General features: G+C 42.5%; 1 protein-coding gene across 2 annotated transcripts in view; it reads right to left on the bottom strand.

Moving 5' to 3' along the window:
- Nucleotides 1-17,487, bottom strand: part of INTS4 (integrator complex subunit 4) — a 99,370-nt gene that overhangs the window by 42,934 nt on the left and 38,949 nt on the right. For both annotated transcript variants that reach the window (XM_080641793.1, XM_080641792.1), the window contains exons 11-13: nucleotides 11,581-11,786; nucleotides 8,998-9,140; nucleotides 3,527-3,642 (exon numbers count right to left, since the gene is read on the bottom strand). In XM_080641793.1, the coding sequence (XP_080497919.1) occupies nucleotides 3,527-3,642; nucleotides 8,998-9,140; nucleotides 11,581-11,786 (465 nt within the window). The remainder of the gene's footprint in view (nucleotides 1-3,526; nucleotides 3,643-8,997; nucleotides 9,141-11,580; nucleotides 11,787-17,487) is intronic.

Below are 17,487 nucleotides of genomic sequence, written 5' to 3'. Positions count from 1 at the left end.
GGTTAGTGGGAGAAAAAGAAGGACCCATGTAATACTTTCAACAATAAAGATTAAAAAAATAAACAAGCAAACAATAAAAAATAAGAAATTGGCAAAATAAGAGAAAAACTTCAAGATAGCAACAAAAAAAACCCTACACTAATAAAAGAGAAACATGCAAATTGACCATCCCTCCACTATGCCCACCAGCCAATCAGGAGTGAGTATGCAAATTAACCCAACAAAGATGGAGGCGGCCATGGAGCTGGAGCGAGAAGGAGGCTTGGGTTGTCCCCGGCGACAGAGGAAGTCAAGCTTCCCGCCTGCCCTGGCCACCGCTGAAGGAAGGGCTGGATAAAAAAAGGAGAGGCTGGGAGCCTGGGTCGCCAGGGGGCATGGCCAGCCTGAAAACGGTCCTCAGCCCCTTACCCAGGCTGATCGCACCCCCATGGGTGTGTGACCCATGGCATGAGGGTCCCCACTGGGAGGCATGGCCAGCCTGCAAACAGCCATCAGCCCCTCACCCAGGCTGGCCAGGCACCCCAGCAGGAACCCCCATCCTGAAGGGGGTGTGGCCAGCTTGAAAACAGCCTTCAGCCCCTCACCCAGTCTGGCCACGCCCCCCAGTGGGGATCCTCACCCCATGGGGGCATGGTCGGCCTGCAAACCACCACAGGCCCTTCGCCCAGGCTGCCCCATGCCCCAAGGGAACCCCCACCCTGATCCAAGACACCCTTCAGGGCAAACCAGCCGGCCCCCACCCATGCACCAGGCCTCTATCTATACTAATAAAAGGGTAATATGTTAATTAGACTGGGAGACCTTCCAGAAGACCTTCCGGATGTTCTTCTGGACAAAGCCATGGTGGTGGGGCCGAGGTAGAGGCGGTTAGAGGCCAAGAGGAAAGGGCAGTTGTGGGTGATCAGGCTGGTGGGGGGGGGGGCCATTGGGGGTGATCAGGCCGGGGGGGGGGGCACAGTTGGGGGTGAGTAGACCAGCACAGGGGCCAGTTGAAGGCAAGCAGGCTGTCAGTGGGGGTCAGTTGGGGGTGATTAGGACAGTGGGGGTGGCAGTTTGGGGTGAGCAGGCCAGCAGGGGGGCAGTTGGGGACAAGCAGGCCAGTGGGGAGGGGAGGTGGGGGCAAGCAGGCCAGCAGGGGGGGCAGTTGGGGGTGATCAGGCTAGTGGGGGGGGGCATTTAGGGGCGAGCAGGCCAGCAGGCAGAGTGGTTAGGGGAAATCAGGCAGGCAGGCAGGTGAGCGGTTAGGAGCCAGCAGTCCCAGATTGCAAGAGAGATGTCCGGTTTAGGCCTGATCCCTGTAAACCGGCAGTAGGACATCCATTGAGGGGTCCCAGATTAAAGAGGGTGCCGGCTGGGCTGAGAGACAACCCCCCCAAGCACGAATTTCGTGCACCGGGCCACTAGTCTATATATATAAAAGCCTAAGCAACCGAACGACCAGTCGACCAATTATGATGCACACTGACCACCAGGGGGAAGACGCTCAACACAGGAGTTGCTCCCTGGTGGTCAGTGTGCTCCCACAGCCAACCTCCTATGGCTGGCCAACCTCCCGCAGTCCCTCCCCCTGGCCAGCCAGCCCCGATAGGCCCTGATCGCCAGCCAAGCTGAGGGACCCCACTCGTGCATGAATTCGTGCACTGGGCCTCTAGTAATCATAATAATAATAATAATAATAATAATAATAATAATAATGCCTGATGCTATTGAGAATATTAATAAATGGAAATTTTTGGTACATTGGCTACTCAAGTATATACTGGCACAATCGCTTTGGATAATAATTTGTTACTAGATAATAAGGGTCTTATGAATGTTGAATAATTCCACTTCTCAAATCTATTTTAAGTAAATAAGATAGCACAGAAGCATTTATAATAGCAAATAATCAGAAATAACTTAAATATCCCAAACTAGGAGAATAACTGTACAACTTACACTTCATTTTCTTGATGGAGTATTATACAATCATTAAAAATTATGCTTATAAAGAATTTATACATTGTATCATAAGCATTTTGTCACACATGAAAAAAGCAGACTCTAAAATACAGAAGATATGACAGCTATCTATTATCAAATATTTGTTGATGAAATATATATATTTTAAAAAATAAACTAACAGAAAAATCCCAACCCTAAGATTTAAAAAAAAAAAAAAAATTCACCACCATATTAACAGTTGATTTCTTTGGATAGTAGAACTTTGGATGTTAACTACAAAGTTTCTTCTTTCTATTTTGGGGGATTTTCTTTCTATGTATATTAATTTTATAACAGAGAAAAATCACAAATTTAAAGTAAAAGATAAATATAACTTCCCATCTTCTGTATGTACCCCTATGGCAGTTCTTGCTATTTGCTTATACAATATCCACTCATCTCTTTTTCCTTACTAATAGAATACTCATTTTATTCCAAATATCCTCTAACTTCCTACCTAGAACCTGAACCTGATGATTGGAGCTCTAGCAATAATCACAGGCAACTGAAAATGGCACAACAGAAAGATACAAGAGCCTGGATCACCAGGAATAATGTGCAGCTGCTATGCCAGTGCCAGACTGCTTACCTCCACCTTCTTTTACATTAAAAATAAATAAAAATCATAATTTATTTAAGTTACATTTGGAGGTAATCTCTGTTACAGCCAAACACATTTCCTAAATAACACAATCCTCCAACTACCCCCCAGAAAAGTACTTTAATAGGCTTTTAAAAATGTTTGTGTGTTGTTTTTTAATATTTTAAATATATTTTTACTAGAGGCCCGGTGCACGGATTCGTGCACCAGTGGGGTCCCTTGGCCTAGCCTGCAGGGATTGGGTTGAAACTGGCTCTCCAACATCCCCTGAGGGGTCCCGGATTGCGAGAGGGCTCAAATAAAATCACTAAACTTCACCAATGGTCTTGCACAGAGTGAAAAGAACCATGGGAGAGCATGAATGCACTAATGTAAATATATTACCATGACTGGAAAATAATCCAATTGCACGGCATGCTGTCCATGGCAATCACAAACCCATTGAACTTGTATCAGAGGCATAGTAGCTCAGCTGCATCCACTCATTCAGGCTGCATATCAAATTAAACATGCAATAAGACATAGGGGAAAGTCCATAGGCTTTAAACCAAAGGTAGCTGACTGCAAATCCCGGATTTAATGTTTGGGGAGTTACTTAGCCTCTCTGAGCTTCAGTTTTCTCATCTCTAAGCTGGAAATAATACCTCCTTCCACGGTTGTTTGGAAGGTCATTGATACAATGTATAAAACATTTAAACGGTATGTGGCATACAGCAGGTGTTCAATAAATGGTATAAAAAATTATTTGTATTAAATGGCAAGGGGCAATCACTGTGAAAACAAGAAAGAAAGCTGAGAATAACCTCCAGGTTAGTCTACCTCAGGATATACTCTTACCTAAAAGAAATGAAAAAATAAAACTCAAACCACCTAAGCTACACCACAGGAGATGCTAGAATTCCCTGCCAAGTCAGTAGTGTCTGTCCTAAGCACAGAGGATACATGCTGGATCATCCATGTCTGGTTCAGCTGTGTCAAAAAATGGGTGGGTGCTCAGGAGCTCTGGAACCAAGGGAAGCACCAGGGTTGGATGTCGACTTCCCAGAAACTTCAGGCATCTGAAATAAACAAAATGAGAACCCACATTAGTAAGTTAATAAATGCTTTTCAAAGTACTAGGATTTAGAATCAGAAAGCCTGATTCAGAATTACAAATTCTCAACCACCTAGTTTTTCTACTTCTATAACTTCAAACAAGTCATTCAATTGCTATTCAAAGTACCAGGATTTAGAATCAGAAAGGCTGATTCAGAATTACAAATTCTGAACCACCTAGTTTTGCTACTTCTATGACTTCAGAAAAGTCATTCAATTATTCTAAAACTCAGTTAATTTGTCTAAAAATTTGGTTATTTTGAAGACAAAAGAGCTGCTATAGCAGATATTACTACTGCTTATTTAACAACTATTTCCCCCATCTTCCTTGCCAAGAAAACCCTGATTTTACTCAGATATAAGGTAGATAGCAAAGTGCTCAGAGAAGGCAGGCCCAGCCCAAGGGCTCAACCACAACTGGTCTAAACCCATCATGGCAACTCCATCCATATTTTCCAGTGACTCATTTTCAAGTGATCAACTAATCCAGATCTGGTGAATGGAAGTCTGCTGGAGAGCTTCTTAGGTATCTTATATAATAAAAGCCTAATATGCGAAGTGTCCGACAGTTCGTTCAACCTTTTGATTAGTCGCTATGAACGTACACTGACCACCAGGGGGCAGATGCTCCGACTGGCAGATTAGCTTGCTGCTGGGGTCTGGCTGATCCGGACTGGGCGAAACGGGCCGGACACGCCCTGGAGCCCTCCCACAGTCCCTCCCTGACTTCTATCGTGCACCAGTGGGGTCCCTCAGGGGATATCAGAGAGCCAGTTTTGCCCCAATCCCCACAGGCAAGCCAAGGGACCCCACCAGTACACGAACCCGTACACTGGGCCACTAGTCTGTCATAAAGTAAGAACTCAATTGACTATTAATTAGCTATTCATTGGCTATCAGTTAACTATTATGACTACATTAAGGTCCTTTATAAACTATCAAGAACTGCAAGTATGGCCTAGTGGTTGAGTGTCAACCCATGAACCCAGAGGTCGCTGGTTTGATTCCCAGTCGGCACATGCCTGGGTTGCTGGGTCCCCAGTGTGGGGCATGCAGGAGGCAGCTGATTGATGCTTCTATCTTTCTATTCCTCTCCCTTCCTCTCCAAAAATCAATAAGAATATATTTTTTTAAAAAAAGAACTACATGTGTGCTAATAATTATGCATTTTTATTATTTTTTATTTGTTAAGTTCTGGTTTAGAAGGTGTGATGAATTGAAAATAAATATAAATCTTCATTTCTGTTCTCAATGAGTTTATGATCCAGCTGAGGCAAACATGACTAACACAAAGTAATGAACTATCAAATGAATGATAGTCTGCTTTCTACCTATCAAAGGTAGAAGAAATTACTATAATAAGAGAGTATCACAAAGGAGATAGACTTCACCAGGGACTGGAGAATAGGCAGACTGGCAAAAGAAAGAAAACAAACACCATTAACGAATTCATGGATATATGGGATATGAAAGACATCACATTTAAAACACTTGACATGGTTAGTAAACTTTTCCCTAGTCCTGTTTTTCCTTTTATGTGGAAACAACTTACTTCACTAATTTTCTGACCTCTCTCAGGGCTTTTACTCGCTATGCCTAAGGCCATGGTCGGCAAACTGCGGCTCTTGAGCCACATGCGGCTCTTTGGCCCCTTGAGTGTGGCTCTTCCACAAAATACCACGGCCTGGGCGAGTCAATTTTGAAGAAGTGGCGTTAGAAGAAGTTTAAGCTTAAAAAATTTGGCTCTCAAAAGAAATTTCAATTGTTGTACTGTTGATATTTGGCTCTGTTGACTAATGAGTTTGCCGACCACTGGCCTAAGGGACTTTGTAAAGGTTGCAGTTTGGCTTACAGGTGCCACTCTTTTATTTTAACTCTTTCTATTCAGATCTCAGGTGGAGAATACAAGAGTTATTAATTGGGTCCCCTCAGAGATCCCTAAGTATCTGGGTCTCTCTAAAACTAGACTTCAAGTCTGACCTGTAATATGTTTTACTATCTCATCCACCACCCTATCTACACATTTCTTTCTTCTTTCCCTACCAGCTATTTTGAAGGCTATGTTTCTGAGATGAATCCAATTTTGTTGTGTTTTTGTTGTTGTTAATCTTCACCCCAGGATATTTTTCCATTGATTTTTAGGGAGAGTGGAAGAAAGAGGGAAAGACAGAGAAACATCGATGTGAGAGAAACACATCAACTGGTTGCCTCCTGCATGTGTTTCCAGTCCTCCAAAAGCCATCTTAATAATCTCAATGCAGGCAGAGGCTTTTGACTTCCTAAATAACACATTTAGGAGGGGCCGGGCTAGGGAGGAGCCTGCAACCAAGGTACGTGCCTTTGACCAGAATCAAACCCGGGACCCTTCAGTCCGCAGGCTGACACTCTATCCACTGAGCCAAACCGGCTAGGGCTGAGATGAATCCACTTTTTAATCTCCACAGCACCTAATACAGTGACTGGGTTATAACATGTGTTCAATATTCATTTGTTATTAATACACTAAAGGTATATAAACACAACAAACATGTCCTTCAACACTTTCATTTATGTACCTATCTTTAGCAGTGTCTTAAAAATATGCCACTGTGATTATTCCTTCACTCTTTTATCACATTCTTTTTTTATATTTTAAATAAACCACTGTAACCTTGACTTAACATTTCAGTTAAGGGATAAAGGCTGTGTATTTTACCTTTTCTCAAGGCTGCAGCCACCCCTCTGTTTTCTTGAAGTGTGTAAATAAAGCCCTGTGTTTTCATTCTTTATATACCCTTTTTTACAGCTTAAAGAAGTTCCAGGGGAGAAAGGGCTGCTTGGCACCAGCCATGAAGACCCACAGGTGTCCACAGTAAATCTACAAATTCTTGTTTGAAGAAAGTTCCAAAATGAGGGGAGCAAGCTTGAGAAGTGACATATTCCCAGTCCCTCAGCCCCTCGCCCTTTCCAATGATCCCCTTTTCAGAGCTGCGCTTCCCATTCCCCTCCCCGATCTCTTTGTTACGCTTTCCATCTCCATCTTTATAAAAACCTCTGCCTGCATTGAGATTATTAAGGTGGCTTTTGGAGGATTGGAAAAGTCCCCCATTCAAGATGCCGGCATTCAAAGAAACATTTTTCCTTTTTCACCAGCACCTGTCTCAAGAGTTTGTCTTTCATTGTGGCAGACAGAGGAACCTGCATTCGCTTGCATCACCATTCATGAGAAGAGATGAAAAAAAATCAAGTGATAATTAGGTCACTTCAAAATCTTTTGGAGCACTTTAAGGGGAAAAAGTTTTCTGTCTACAAACATCAATAAAGACAGTCTTAACAGAAATATTCTGGGCGAACCAAATAACCACAAATCTTATTTTAAGGCAAGAAGAATGAACAGCTAAACACTATATAACAATCCCTTCCATCAAGCAGAATAGATTCCTTCTGTGTCCCCAAAAAAGTACAGATACTGACATAGGTGTTTCTCCCTACCTCACCCCACACACCAAATGATTGAGTGCTTCTTGAAGACAATCAGTATATGTATATCAAATTGAGCTGAAATGGACTGAACAAACATGAAGAAACAGCAAAACAAATAACCAGATATCAAAAATGTTACCTAGGTCTCACTGGTTTGGCTCAGTGGATAGAGTGTCGACCTACAGACTGAAGGGTCCTGGGTTCAATTTTGGTCAAGGGCATGTATCTAGGTTGCAGGTTCGATCCCTGGCCCTGATCGGGGCACGTGCGGGAGACAACCAATCGATGTGTCTCACATCGATGTTTCTCTCTCTCTCTCTCTCTCTCTCTCTCTTTGTCTCTCTCTCTCCCACTGCTTTCCATTTTCTCTAAAAAAATCAATGGAAAAATATCCTTAGGTGAGGACTAAAAAAAAAAAAGTGTTACCTAGAACAAGACCTCTCTGATATTTTTTTTAAAAATATTTTTTATTGATTTTAGAGAGGAAAAAAGAGAGATAGAAACATCAATGATGAGAGAGAATCATTGATCAGCTACATGCCCCCTACTGGGGATCGAGCCCCTACCCAGGCATGTACCCTGACCAGGAATCGAACTGTGACCTCCTGGTTCATAGGTTGACACTCAACCACTGAGCCACACTGGCCAGGTTGGTATTTTTTTTAAAATATATATTTTTATTGATTTCAGAGAGGAAGGAAGAGGGAGAGAGAGCTAGAAACATCCACGATGAGAGAGAATCATGAATTGGCTGCCTCTTGCAAGTACCCCACTGGGGATCAAGCCCACAACCCGGGCATGTGCCCTTGACTGGAATCAAACCTGGGCCCTTTCAGCTTGCAGGCCCATGCTCTATCCACTGAGCCAAAATGGCTAGGGCAGTATTTTAAATTTTTAATGTATCTTTTATTCTTGGAAGAATGAAAACATTCTCCTAAGTACCTGATTTGACCATTTTTCTACTCTTAGTAACAAATTTTTCTGGAAATCAAGAAACTACACAGTTGGCATGATCTCATCACATAAGCTTATTTATATATGTGGAGCACACACTTTTTTTTGCTGTTGGTAATCCTCACCCAAGCATATTTTCTCCATTGATTTTTAGAGAGAATGGAAGGGAAGCACACTCATTTAATACTTATATTAAATGTAAGCAAGTAGTTCTTCAAACAGCAATTCATGAACAGTGTTAACAGTTTGGTTTTCTAGTCAATAAAGCTAGAGGTAATCAAGGGGAAAAATGATTGAGATTTTCAATCTGCAGACCAAGTACTGGCCCTGCCTCTAATCTTTACAATGATAGTTGTGATCCTATACAAAATCCAAACTAGACAAAGCAGTGATTAACACTATACAGGAGAAAAAGGAAATCTAATTAGCTCACCTCTGTACTTCCAACACTTACCACAGAGTTTGGCACACAGGAAGCACATAGCAGGCATATATTTGCTAGGTGGATGGATGGACAAATGAATAAATAATCTAAAATAAAATATTCCATTTAGGAATCAGACTCCTGAGAGTTAAGTTGAATCAGGTTTGTAAATTTAAGGCAAAATGGACAGCTGTATCCTCAATCTATGATGATCCAATCATGTAACAAAAGCCTAATATGCAAATTGTCCCCTCGACCAGGAGTTCGACTAGGGGGCGAGGCTGGCTGGCCAACCATGGGAAGCCAACCACGGGAAGGGAGGCCCAGGCAACCAGGGGAAGTGAGGTCCTGGCCGACAGCCGCTAGGGACCCTACCTGTGCATGCATTTCATGCACTGGGCCTCTAGTGAATAATATCAAGACTGTATATTTACCATGTTATTTGACTCAGTGAGCAAATGCACAAAAAATTCCTTACTTCCATATGGAGTCCCTATCAGTAGGGTACTTGGCTAAATTTTTCAGCAGCTCCACCAGTGCAAGATGAATCCCTTCTTTGGTTGAAACATTAGCACAGCATAAGAGTTCATGAAGAGCCTCCCTAATATCTCTGGATGAATCCTTTAAAAAAAAGATAGTATTAATATTAGCAGTCACTATGAATTAGGTGTTATGGAGAAATGCATAAGTTACAATGACAGTATAGGACCGAAAGTCTCAATTTTCTGGAAGAGGCTGGTAGTTGAGAAGACAGAAGTGACATATGAACTGAGATTTGAAGAATTCATTTGTTCATTCATTTGTTTATACATTCTACATTTACTGAGCACTTAGTAAACAGCCAAACATTTATCAAGCTCCTATTATGTACCAAATGCTGTAGATACAGCAGTAATTAATATCAAATCCCTGCTCTCAGGAGCTTCATTCTAATGCAAAGACAATATACATAGGTCAGATAGTCTTAAGTATTACAAAGAAACTATAAAGCAGGTTAAGGGAAAGAGTGCTGCATTAGGTGGAGCATTTAACACCAGATAATCAAAGGGAACAGCACACATAAAGGCCATGTGGTGAAAGCATGTTTGAAAAATAGCAAGGAAACCATGTAGCTAGTGCAGAGTAAACAAAGAGAGCAGCCCTAACCGGTTTGGCTCAGTGGATAGAGCGTCGGCATGCGGACTGAAAGGTCCCAGGTTCGATTCTGGTCAAGGGAATGTACCTTGGTTGTGGGCACATCCCCAGTAGGAGGTGTGCAGGAGGCAGCTGATCGATGTTTCTCTCTCATCAATGTTTCTATCTCTCTATCCCTCTCCTTTCCTCTCTGTAAAAAACCAATAAAATATTTTAAAAAACCACACACACAAAAAAAACAAAGAGAGCAGTACAAGATGATGTCAGGCAAGTGACCTCTTTCCTCCCCATTTCTTGCTCAACCTCACTAAAATGATTAAAAAAGGTCACCAACAGCCTGGTCGGTGTGACACAATGGTTGGGCACTGACCTATGAACCAGGAGGTCACTAGTAGGTCACGGTTCAATTCCTGGTCAGGGTACATGCCTGGTTATGGGCTTGACCCCCAGTGTAGGGCGTGCAGGAGGCAGCCAATCGATGATTTTCTCTCATCATTGATGTTTCTATCTCTCGCTCCCTCTCCCTTCCTCTCTAAAATCAATAAATATTTATTTAAGAAAAAAGAATTTAAAAGCTGGAAACATACTGATAAATATAACAGGGTGTTATAAAAATACAGAGAAGTGCTATTTAGCCCACGTGGGAGGTGGGGGGTTAGTCAGGGAAGGCTTCCCAGATATGTTGCCTAAAGTAGATCCTGGGAATAAGCTAGTCTACTAGGTGAAAAGTAGCAATTTTGTAGGCAGAGGGGGAAAAACTACAGTGAAGGCAAAATAGTGAAGAAAAGCATGATGATTAGTGAAGTGACTACTGCATAAAGTTCAAGGTGAGAAATGATGGGGGAGAAAGCTGAAAAGAAAAGGAGGAGCACATTATAGAGACCATCCATGAAGAATAATCTACAGTCTATAAATTTATCTTCTTAGGGAAAAACCATGAAAAATGATAAAGATAACTCAGGAAAAATCTTAATAGAAGTACTAAAAAACTGAAAGAATAATAGAGAATAGAGAACTTCAAAATCAAAGAATCCAGTCAGTCTGTTTATGCAGCAGAAATCTGTAGCAAGTGCTAATGACTAAATATCAAATTACTATCACTTTCACAATATCTGAAAAAAGAAAAGAAAAGAAAGCCAGAGACCAAATTAAATTTACTAATATCTTGAAAAACATCAGTACTTACAAATAAAATCCAGACACTTTACAAAAATAATCCAAGAACCACTCCTGGGAGGCAAATCTGTTTATATCCTGGCATAGCCAAGCACTAGCTATGTAACAAACAAATACCTTTTTCCTGTAAAACTCCAGGGCTCAATAAACTGACCCCTAAGATCCCTTCCTGCTGTAATAGCCTATGACTCACTAGAAGAATTAAATCAAAGGCTGAGAATAATTCTTCATTATTTAGTCCCTGCCTTATCTATAGCCGCTTCCCTCCTCTCCTCCATCTCTTCAACTCTATGCTGCAATTACAATGAATTCATTGACTATATCACACCCACTCTTACCTCTGGATCTTTAGACATTATTCCTTCTGTTTGGTACTCTTGTACTCTTCCATCAGTGCTACTCCTTCCTTAGAAAATGCCTCTTTAAGTTCTACTCCTCCTTCAAGTGTCCATTATATTCCTTCTTTCTTCCCTATCCTCCCAACCTTACCTTAGACAATTCAGGTTAGATACTCTCTGTATTCCCAGGGAGCCCTGTCCTTTCCTGATCACGGCAACACTAAGCTTTATTCGAATTTCCTGTTTAACATCAGTCTCCTCCATCTTGGTGGAATTGTGTGATGAGAAGGCAGAACTGTGCTACCTGTACTTTATCGTATCACCAAAACCTAGCAGAATGCTTGGTTAAAAATAAAAAAGTGGTGTCCCATAAGTACTGATGAAGAAATGAGTAACAAACTGTGACTGCTCACCTCTAATACACCCAGGATAGTGTCTAGCTGATCCTCTCGGAGGGTGATATTGTTGGAGATTTTTCTCATGGTATGTATGGACTGTAGACGTACTTCCTCAATTTCGTCATTAAACATGTCAACCAGGAAATCAAGGCACTTCTCAGCAAAAGAGGATGAAGACTGGGCCAACATGCAGAGAGCCTCCACAGCAGCAATGCGGACCTCTAGACAAAAGGAGACAAATACAACTGCGTATCAAATTAAGAGCCATGGAAAAAAATCCAAGGATTCCTTCTCATTCAGTTCTGTCTTTTGCTTTCTACTCCTCTCACCCTACAAACTCTGGAAGATCTCCAAGCTCACAGGTTCAGCTTCCACTTTCACTCCAACCTAAGAACATGAACGTTGGTGTCACAGGGACTAAGGTTTAGATCTTGACTGTGCAGATTTGTGATCAAGTCACACATCTGTCTCCATTAACTGAATTTCTTGAAAACTAAGTTTTTATTTACCTCAGTATTCCAACTACAGTATTGTTTTTTTTTAAAAAGGCAGCCAAAATAATATTTTATTAAAACAGGCTAGATACCATTATTCTCATTTTAGAGATAAGATTCAACAAAGTGCATTAACTTGCCTCAAAGTGAGTGAGAGGAGAGATAAGACTAGTACCCAGGTCTGTTGTTATATAGACTACCATTATATAGTGGTTAAAGGTAGATGCTCTGGAATGATAGGGATCTCACAGTGAATTGTGAAGAATAATCCCTCCACAAACTTGGAGGTGAACTTTAGCGCCTCAATTTTCTCACCTGTTCAATGGAGATATTTCCTTACAGAGTAGTTAGGATGACTGAATGACATAATGTAAGTAAGGCACATAACACACTGCCTGGCATATGTTAAAAGCTCAACATTAGCTATCGCAAGGTCTTGTAAGCACCTTGAAAATAGACCCATGTCCTCTACTCTTGGAATGCTCAGAACATGTAACAGTGAAGTAACTGAATCTAGGAAGCCCTTCGTTCATTCACTCACAATGTTTCCTGAACGTGTAGGACATGCCAGGCTCTGTGCTAAGTGCCGGGATACAGAGTTCAGTAAGCTACAGACAATGCTCACAAGACTTTTAGAGATGCTTGTTTTGTTCCAGTGGTTCCCCCATGGCTCTGCAACACAATGTACAGTTTCAAAAAAGAAAAGAAAACCACTCAAATTGTGGTTAAAACAAATATAAGTTGTTTTTGTATAAGAAATGTTTCTAGACACTTTAAAAAGCAGAGTTAATACACATAAGGGAGATGAGTCAGATTTTTCTTGGTAGTTATGAATTCCTCCTTCTAATGAGAAGGGAAGAATTTGCTCCACTTCACAAAAAATGTAATTTAAATGTGAAATTGCTAATTACAAAGCAAGCCAGAAATGGACCTAAATATGTTAATTGCTGGCTTTTCTTCCCAGGGCTTTATCTATTATACCACATTGATTCATGTGTAACTCTTGCAACTCTATCAGAGGAATCACACAGAAACTCCTATCAGCATGAGACCAAAGATGATAAAATTTCAAGCAAAAACTTGAAAACACAAAGTGAAAACTTGTTTTACTTTGCATGTACTGCCTCACTACAGGCAGGTAAATGATAATTTCTACTGAACTTTTTGGAGTGCTGAAAGTATATTACAGTCTCCTTAAGGATCCAGGGTAGAGAAAAGGAATTTGCTATGTTGGGGGTTGGGGGGGAACTGTTTCACCCGGCCAGTGTGGCTCAGTGGTTGAGCATCAACATATTCACCAATAGGATGCCATATCTATTCCCGTCAGGAAACATGCCTGGGTTGCGGGCAGGATCCCTAGTGCAGGATCGATGTTTCTCTCTCTCAGTAATGTTTCTCTCTCTCCCTTCCTCTCTCGCTAAAAATCAATTTTTTAAAAAAGAATAAATATCATTAAAAAAAAAAAAAAAGACTGTTTCTCTGGTGTATGAACATGTGTAATTAGATTCTGGCTTTGCTATTTACTAGCCTTGTGCTGAATACCGAAGTTTTACAAAGACAACAAGACTTCTCCCAGAGCCTACCTGCAAGAATAATTAGTTAATTGCGCTACAGCATGATGAATGGTATAATGGAAAAGTGCAGGGTGTATAAGAAAATGCACAAGAGCTCTAGCTAGTTTGGCTCAATGGATAGAGAGTCAGCCTGCGGACTGAAAGGTCCTGGGTTCGATTCCAATCAAGGGCATATGCCCAGGTTGCGGGCTTGATCCTCAGTAGGAGGTGTGCAGGAGGCAGCTGATCAATGATTCTCTCTTATCATTGATGTTTCTATCTCTCTCCCTCTCCCTTCCTTTCTGAAATCAATAAAAATGTATTAAAAAGGGAAGAAAATGCAGAAGAGGCACAAAGCCCATTCAATAGTTTCAGAGGCAGGTTTATGGAATAAATGACCCCTTAAACAATGCCTGAAGAAACTGCTAGGCCAAAAGAAAGAAAAAAGATCTTTCTAAGCAGAGGAACCACATGTACAAAGGCCCAGAAAGAAGGGAGGAAATGCAACAACTAGAAGATTAAAAGTATGGGTGAAACTAGAGGTTACAGCTCATGAAATGATCTACTCACTTTCCAAAATTAGTCCCTTGACTTATTTATTTTTATTTGTTTGCTTTTGTTAATCCTCACCTGAGGATATTTTTCCATTGATTTTTAAAGAGTGGAAGGGAGGGGGAGAGACACATTGATTGGTTGCCTCCTGCATGTGCCCCAACCAGGGCTGGGGAGGTACATGCCCTTGACCGGAATCGAACCTGGGACCCTTCAGTCCCCAGGCCAACACTCTATCCACTGAGTCAAACTGGCTAGGACAAGTTCCTTTAATTAAACCTTAGTGACATTGAAAACTGCAGAACTAAACCACATAAACATTAACAGTGATGAAATTAAAATGTAGAATCTAAAGAATGCTAGTAGAAACAAAATGGATTCTAGTTACTTGTCTTAGGATAAAACGGGTTTTAATAACTGGACTTCCTTATTATCTAATACTTTTCTATTATAATTCATTTATCAAGTTCATAAAGAACAAGAAAAAGAAGAGGTAGTTTAAACTAATTTCTACATATACAGAAAACCTTGCAGCTAATTGTATAGAATAACCCAATTCTTACATCTACTAATAAAACATTGTCTTTCAAAAGTAATTTTCTTGCCCTGGCCAGTTAACTCATTTGATTAGAGCACCGTCCCAATATGCCAAGGTTATGGACTCAACCCCTCAATTAAGGTACATACAAGAATCAACCAATGAGCCCAGCTGGTGTGGCTCAGTGGCTGAGCATCAACCTATGAACCAGGAGGTCATGATTCAATTCCTAGTCATGGCACATGCCCAGGTTGCATGCTTGATCCCCAGTAGGGGGCGTGCACGAGGTAGCCGATCAATGATACTCTTTCATCACTGTTGTTTATCTCTCCCTCTCCCTTCTTCTCTGAAATCAATAAAAAATATACATATATAAAAGAATCGACCATTGAATGTATAAATAAGTGGAACAACAAATCTATCTCTCTCTGAAAAACAAAAAAGACAATAGATTTCTTAACAGAAACTATACAAATCAGAAAACTATAGAACACCTATTAATCTAGAATTCAACTGCCAGTGATAATATTTTTTTAAAATTAAGGTGTAACACTTTTAAAAAAGACACATTTTGATTGATTTCAGAGAAGAAGGGACAGGGAGAGAGATAGAAACATCAATGATGAGAGAAAATCATTGATCAGCTGCCTCCTGCACACCACCTACTAGAAATCAAGTCCACAACCCAGGCATATGTCCTGACCTGGAATTGAACCATGACTTCCTGGTCCATAGGTCAGCACTCAACCACTGAACCACACCAGCCAGGCTGCAACACTCTTTATTCATACAAAGGCTTAGAGGTTAGACATTATCTGGGTTTAAATCTTGCTTCTGTCTCTTACTAGTGTGGTGACTAATAACAAGTTATTATTGTTATCAGTATCAATAACATAAAATTTTACTACCAATATATTAAGTGCTTACTATAAATGGGTCATGAATTGTGCCAAGTGTTTTATCTATATACTAGAGGCCTGGTGCATGAAATTCGTGCATGGGGAGGGGTGTCCACGCAACCCAGACTGCACTCTCTCCAATCTGGAACCCCTTGGGGAATGTCCAACTGCCAGTTTAGGCCTGATCCTGGGGATTGGGCCTAAACCGGCAGTCGGACATCCCTCTCACAATCCTGGACCGCTGGCTCCTAATCGCTCACCTGCCTGCCTGCCTGCCTGGTCACCCCTAACTGCACCCCCTGCCAGCTGGATTGCCCCTCACTGCCTCTGCGTGCCAGCCTGATTGCCCCTAACTGCCCCCGCTGCCGGCCAGGTTGCCCCCAACTGCCCCCTCCCTGCCAGCCTGGTTGCTCCTAACTGCCCCCCCCACCAGCTTGGTCACCCCTTACTGCCCCCCGCCGCCAGCCTGGTTGCCCCCAACTGCCCCCTCCCTGCCAGCCTGGTCGCTCCTAACTGACCTTCCTACCAGCTTGGTCACCCCTTACTGCCCCCCCCCCAGCCAGCCTGGTCACCCCCAAAGACCCCCCCTGCCAGGCTGGTCACCCCTCACAGGCCCACCCCCCCGCCGGCCTGGTCACCCCACGCAGCCTGCTTGTTCAGTCGTTTGGTCGTCCCTCACTAACACCCCTGCCGGCCTGGTCGTAGGCAGCCAACTTGTGAGGGCGTGAGGGTTAATTTGTATGTTACCTCTTTATTATATAGCATATAAAAACCTAATATGCAAATTGTCCCGTCAGGTGGGTGTTCGACCAGGAGTTTAACCGCTCACTATGATGTGCGCTGACCACCAGGGAGTACGTGCAGAACATGGCGGGCATTGGCCCCATGGACCGCGGTCCTGCCCAGCACTTGCACCCGCTGCCGGTGCCGGCCCAGCACTGATCACCTCAAAGACAGTGACCGGCAGCCGCGGCAGCAGGTGCAGGGCTTCTGTTCCCAGGCACTGAGGGAGCAGGGTGGGGGCTGCTGGCAGGCCTCAATCTCCCCTCAGGGCTTCTCCACCTCCCCCTGCCAGCAGACAGGGGACCAGGGGCCACGGCAGGAGGGGCCAGGTGTGGGTAGAGAGGATAGGCCAAGATCCGCCCCTGTGCCCACCGTAGCCTCATGGCCCACAGTTCCTTTCAAGGTGCATGAATTCGTGCACCAGGCGCCTAGTGTATATATAATCTTATTTAATTCTCACTATTCAGAAACACTATTAAGCTTGTTTTATAAAAATGTCAGAATTTGAACCAAGATTGGCTGAAGTCCATGCTCTTTTTATTGTTTTGTTTTAAAGAAGCTTCTTTTTTTAAAAATACATTTTATTGATTTTTTTACAGAGAGGAAGGGAGAGTGATAGAGAGTTAGGAACATTGATGAGAGAGAAACATCGATCAGCTGCCTCTTACACACATCCTACTGGGGATGTGCCTGCAACAAAGGTAAATACCCTTGACCAGAATCGAACCTGGGACCTTTCAGTCCGCATGCCGACGCTCTATCCACTGAGCCAAACCGGTTAGGGCTGAAGTCCGTGTTCTTAACCACTGTATCTTACCAACTGGATTTCAATCTCATCTGTCTCTAAAGTTAAAATAGTAGTAGCCCAGCCAGAGTGGCTCAGATAGTTAAGCATCCTCCCATGCCCCAAAAGGTTGCTGGTTCAATTCCCAGTCAGGGAACAACCTAGGTTGCTGGTTTGATCCCATCGGGAGTGTACCAAAGGCAACAGATCAATGTTTCTCTCTCACATCAACGTCTCTCTCTCTCTCTCTCTCTCTCTCTCTAATGTTTCTCTCTCACATCAACGTCTCTGTCCCCAAGTATGTCCTCTGGTGAGGATC

Source organism: Plecotus auritus, assembly GCF_963455305.1.
Source record: "Plecotus auritus genome assembly, chromosome: 9".
Classification (NCBI taxonomy): Eukaryota; Metazoa; Chordata; class Mammalia; order Chiroptera; family Vespertilionidae; genus Plecotus; species Plecotus auritus.
This window is presented reverse-complemented; position numbering and strand designations above follow the sequence as displayed.